This window comes from Myotis yumanensis, unplaced genomic scaffold (genome assembly GCF_028538775.1).
Source record: "Myotis yumanensis isolate MYYU_CA2020_CCGP unplaced genomic scaffold, mMyoYum1.0.hap1 SCAF_2, whole genome shotgun sequence".
Classification (NCBI taxonomy): domain Eukaryota; kingdom Metazoa; phylum Chordata; class Mammalia; order Chiroptera; family Vespertilionidae; genus Myotis; species Myotis yumanensis.
The window spans coordinates 171930131-171935737 of NW_027223753.1; the positions used below are offsets into that span (position 1 = coordinate 171930131).

At 49.2% G+C, this 5607-nt stretch overlaps 1 protein-coding gene across 1 annotated transcript; it reads right to left on the reverse strand.

Annotated features, from left to right (window-relative positions):
- Positions 1-1445: 1445 nt before the first annotated feature.
- RTP1 (receptor transporter protein 1) lies at positions 1446-4006 on the reverse strand. The gene is made up of 2 exons (XM_070403604.1): positions 3735-4006; positions 1446-1965 (listed from the first exon to the last, which is right to left on the reverse strand). Exons 1-2 carry the CDS (start codon positions 4004-4006, stop codon positions 1446-1448), a joined length of 792 nt encoding a protein of 263 aa, XP_070259705.1.
- Between the last annotated feature and the right edge of the window lie 1601 nt (positions 4007-5607).

The window sequence follows — 5607 nt, forward strand, 5'->3', positions numbered from 1 at the left end:
CCCAGCTCTAGGGGACTCCACCCCAAGCAACATCTCTGAGCCAGGTAGACCCCAGAATTCGCCCTGAGTAGAGAGAAGCTAGGAACCTGGAGAAGAGAAACAAGGGACCCTGTGGACCCAGCAGCAAAAGAATAGCCTAGTGCCCAACTCTCTCTCTCTTCTAAAGGAACCTCTGCTGTGTGCATGGAGGCAGAGCTGTGAATGAGGCTCAGACACTAGGCAGAGGCTAATTTAAGGCTGTAGCTCCAGATGTGGGAGCTATGAGGGGTAGGGTGGGGGGTAATAAGAAAACAGGGATGCACTCATCACTGAGGAAAGGCCTTTGGAGATCACCTAGTCCTGTAATTTTCAAACTTTTTTTAAACGCAGTTGGCCTTTTTTTATATACAAACTAGTGGCCTGGTGCACAAAATTCATGCGGGGGAGGGGGGATGTTCCTCAGCCCGGCCTGCACCCTCTTCAATCTGGGACCCCACAGGGACCGGGACTAAATTGGCAGTCAGACATCCCTCTCGCAATCTGGGACCACTAGCTCCTAACCACTCACCTGCTGGCCTGATCACTCCCAACTGCCCCCCCCTGCCAGCCTGATCGCCCCCAACTGCCCCCCCTGCTGGCCTACTCACCCCAACTGTGCCCCCCTGCCAGCCTGATTACCCCCAACTGCCTCGGTGTTGGCCCCGCCACCATGGCTTTGTCCAGAAGGACGTCTGGAAGGTCTCCTGGAAGGTCTCCCAGTCTAATTAGCATATTACCCTTTTATTTGTATAGATAGAGGCCTGGTGCACGGGTGGGGGCTGGCTGGTGTGCCCTGAAGGGAGTCCCAGATCAGGGTGGGGGTTGCCTTGGGAGCGGAGCTGGCCTGGGCAAGGGGCTGGGGCAGTTTGCAGGCTAGCCCTGCCCCCATCAGGGTGGGGGTCCCCACTGGGGGGAGTGGCCAGCCTGGGCAAGAGGCTGACGGTCGTTTGGGGGCGGTTTTCAGGCTGACCAAGCCCCCAGCTTTGTCTGGAAAGACGTCCAGAAGGTGTCCAGGAAGATCTCCTGGTCTGATTAACATATTACTCTTTTATTAGTATAGATTTTTTAATGGAACTCCAAGATGAAGCTGTTCTGATTAAAGCAACAGGAGGAGGAGGAGGATGCAAGGTTTGACCAGGATGACCCAGACATAAATCTACCTTCCAAATCCAAAAGTCCCTGAGGCACCTATGCAGAAATTTGGGGCCCTGGGTTTCATTTTGAAAAACCAATGATCTAGCCCAAACCCATGATATTATACATGGAAAAGTTGTGTGAGCTGTCCAGGGAACCCTCTGAGTCAGTGGCAGCACCAGTGCTAGATCTTAACTCCACTCCCAACCCAGGTCTCTCTGCACCCCTCCCACTAGCCAGCTGGCCCCCTGGCCTTGGGTCCCTAGAGTTCCCTGGCACCCACCAAGGGAATCTTAGACTGAGCTCCGGAAGGAGAACTGCAGGTAAATGATCAGCAGCAGGACCGTGGCCCAAAACAAGCACCAGGGAATAGAGCAGAAATTGGAGCCAGAACCCATCTCAGCTTGCGGTTTCGAGGGGCTGGGTGCTGGCTTGAAAGTGTAGATGGTCGCCTCCTCCTCCAGCAGCTTCTGGCTGGGCTTCCAGTGCACGATGCCCTCCTGGCAGGCCTCGCAGAACTCACTGCGGTGTCTCCTGTTGTCTTGGCGGCTGGCCACGTGGATGCGGTAGTGGCCACCGCGCTCCCCGTAGCACTGCTCACGCAGGCTAGTGATGAGGTTGTCCACCAGGCTTTCGATGTTCTCCTCCAGCATGCTGGACTCGTCCAGATGTGCCGTGCCGCACTCGTAGCACAGCTGCTTGAAGACGCGCATGCGCACCGAGCCTGCTCGCTGGGCCCGGTCCAGGTACATGTGGAAGAGGATGACCACGTGGGGCGACTGCCAGGTATGCCAGCACCAGGAGCAGTGGAACCTGCGGGGATGGGGGAGAGGTAGGAAGAGAAAAGAATGGAAACAGTGGAAACAGCCGCAGGAAGCCGGTGAGGGTCAGTAGGTAGAGCATGGAGGCATTGTGTTTGCGGTCCCTTGGGTTCATTAGCTTTCCCCAGTGGCTCCCCAGCCTGCCCCTTTGTGTGCGCTGCTAGGCCCAGAGCACGCTCCTTGGATTCACCTGGCACCCAGCAACGCTCTGCCAGTCACCCAGGCCCACCTCTGTGGTGCTTTTTGGAGGCCTCAGCTCCCTCCATCTCAATGCCCTCAGGCCTTGCCCTTGGGCCTTTGGCTCTGGGCATCTTTTCTCCTCTGTAAAACATGCAAGGGCACTAGATGTTCAGAGATACACTGCATCGTATAGGAATCACTTGTTCTATCTGCACATTCTTACCTGTCAACATTGACTGTGAAAAGGCTAGACCTAAGTCAGGAGAAAATGATACTATTATCACCTCTCAGCCCCCAGCCAAAGACAGGATTAATGCATCCCAAGGCCTGGAAGTGCAGGCAATCCAGGCCCAGAATGTGCACGCTGGGGCCTGCTGGGATCACAGGTCACCAGCCTGTCTGGAGGAGTCACAACCCTCTCCACTTAGCCCCACAAGCCTTCCCAGTCTTGGAGAAGCTCCTGGGCCTTGCTAGGAAGTGTCCAGCCTCTTGTGCCCCCAGCAAATATCCAGCTGTTTGCACCCCTTCTGTCAGCCAATTGAGGAGCTTCACCTTTTCAGTTTCATCTCTTATCTTTTACTCATATCTTTGAGGACTCTTTCCCCTCTCTCAGACTAGACTACAAAACCTGGATTAGAAAATGTCAAGACCTTAGAAATCACCCAATTAACCCTTTGTCTTATTCTGAGGCAGAGAGAATAAGAAAGCAATCCACATACATGTAGCTAGTTAGACACAGAGCCAGTACCCAGCACATGGCAGGTGCCCAGTGGAAGTTTCTTGAATTGAATTAAATAGACTGAACCAGGCCAGGAAGGAAGGCCTTGCTTCTGACCCTCAGGCTGCCCACTTAGCCTCCCTGTCTTATGTCCCAAAGATAAGTTTTTAAATAATAGACCCATGGACAAGAGTGATGGAAAGGGATCCCAGATATTATTGCACATACCAAGGGGCCTTTATTGAAATGAAGATTCTGATTCAGTAGATCTAGAATGGGGTGCAAGTTCTTCATCTTTAACAGGTTCCATGTGATTTTGATGCTGCTGGTCCAGGAAGCACAAGACAAGAATCTAGGCTAACCCCTCCTTTTGCAAATGGGAAAGTGAGGTCCAAGATGGAAATTGAGTTGCTTCAAGGGCCACGGAGCTAAGAGTAGACCCAGTTTCTACACACTTCTTGTGTTCGGTATTTTATATTAAGTCAAGCTGAATTAAAGAGATTGAAATGGAACTGGCCCAGTACCCCCAATAGACCTCAGCCCTCCTCCTCTTAACCATTTCAGATTATATCCAAAAGCATGTAAAATGTCAGAGTTTAGAACTAATGAATATATTTCACCTCTTTTCAAGAAGGGGAAACTTGGGCTTGGAGGAGAAAGGTTACACAAGTGCTCAGTGAAAGAGTGGGAAACAAATTCAGGTATCTCAACTCCCAGTTAGGGACTCTTTTTCTGCCTCCAGTCTACATGGACCCAAGAGTGAGACTGACTCTTACTTAGCGCCTGGCTTCTCCATATCTCTGTCTCTATTGGAAGGTGCCCCAGTGGCTGCCTGCAGGGCCCTTACTTACTAGACTACTCACCTGCCAGAGGCATGCAATTCCAGGTACTGCTTCCAGCCAGGGGCCAGCACATTGTGCTTGAGGTTGGGGTCTATAATGAGGTCCCAGCTGTCAGCCGGCTTTGCCACCTCCATCTTCTCATAGAAGGCTTTCTTCCATTCACCTGTGGTCACACTTTTACACATGGTCTCGTCAGTGGTGAGGGAGGGCAAGCTGCACCTGAGTGAGAACACGGAGAGTGAGGGCAGGTGCAGGGTAGGGCAGCGCAGTCTCCACGGTCTAAAAATCCTCATCTACAGGACCAGAGGAAGCAGGACCTGGCTCCCTCCTTTGTCCGCAATGGAACCTGTTTCCAAGGCAACCCGGCAGGGCCCCAGAGATAGAGCTTGGGGAGAAGTAAGTCTCTGGATGGATGTTTCAGAGCCCTGAGGCTGCGAATGCAGGGTTTGTGTGTCTAAGCCACCCAAGATAGAATGGGGGTCCTGAAAGGAGGCTGAGCTTCAGAGCATCTCACTCTGGCCTGCGAAGGGCATGCGGAGATGAGGACCTGGAAGCTAGCTCAGCTTCACCTTACTGTCCCTGGAGACATCATCAGCATCTGGCTGCTATGGTAACCATGATGCCTTAGGGAGCCTAAGAGAAATAAGGGGTGAGAAGATTAAACCTGTTAATAGATGCAGCAATAATAATAAACTCTCTCTGTACCTCCACCCATCTTGTGACGAAGACTTTGCCATTTACAAAAACTAGTGGAGGCTTCTTGACACACAGTTTTTATTGCTGCTGTACAGATCGGGAGCCTGGGACTCACCTAGCTTATACATGGTAGAGCTCCTATCCAAATCCAAGTAATTAAGCCCCTACAAATTTACTAATTTATTAATTTCAAACATACCCAGGTGCCAGGCTCTCTGCCAGGTGGTTGTAACTGAGTATGTACCCACTAACCAGAATGCAATAGGATCTGTGCTATGACACCATTTACAAGAGCAGCTCTGTGCACAAAGGTGGGAGCCATTGCATCAGCGGGGCGGAGCAGAAAAGAGGATTTGCAACTTCACTATAGAAGAGGAACACAATATCCACGGAAAAAGCAGCCTTTTCTATAGGTGCCTCTCCTGCTAGTTTCCAATAAATTATTTTTTCCTTTATAAAAGTCATACAGGTTTATTCTAGAAAAATTGGAAAATAAAGATAAAATAAGGCAAAAGTTAGACTCTTCCTAATACCCATACTCAAGATTATCACCATTAACATTATGATATACACTCAGTGGCCAGATTATTATGACTAGCCAGATTATTATAACCACACCATCAGTACTTCATTGACACTTCCAAAAATAAAAACTTCCTAAGCAAATACTCTCAAGGTTTTATTATTATTATTATTTGCATAACTAATTCACTTCATTGTACTGATGGGGTGGTCATAATAATCTGGCCTGTCATAATAATCTGGCCACTCAGTGTATACACCTTGCCTTCCATTTTCTGTACATGTATGTGTGTATGCATGTATGTGTATATAATACATATACACACATTCTACATACCACATACCACATTGTGATCTATTTTTTAAATAACAATATATCATGAGTATTTTTCTAGGTCCTTAATAATATTCTATCTTGTAGGCTACCTATGTTCTGTTATGTGATTGAGCATAATTTGTCTAGCCAGTCCTCTATTTGGGCATACATTTTATTAATCTCTCACAATTACACTCTTGCTACCTATTTGTATAAAACTTACTGATGAAGCTCATGGACCTGCATTCCAGGCATCAGAAACAATGCTTCTTGCAGCTGAAAAACACATCCCTTTACTCTCTGCAAAAGCTTTGTGTGGCTAGAAGAATCTGAGCAGGCTCTTCAAACAGTATGACTATG

Coding starts and splice junctions, on each gene's coding strand:
- RTP1 (XM_070403604.1), bottom strand. CDS start 4,006: ATGAGGATTTTTAGACCGTGGAGACTGCGCTGCCCTACCCTGCACCTG. Junction 1,966..3,734: donor GAATTGCATGCCTCTGGCAG/GTGAGTAGTCTA, acceptor CCATCCCCGCAG/GTTCCACTGCTCCTGGTGCT.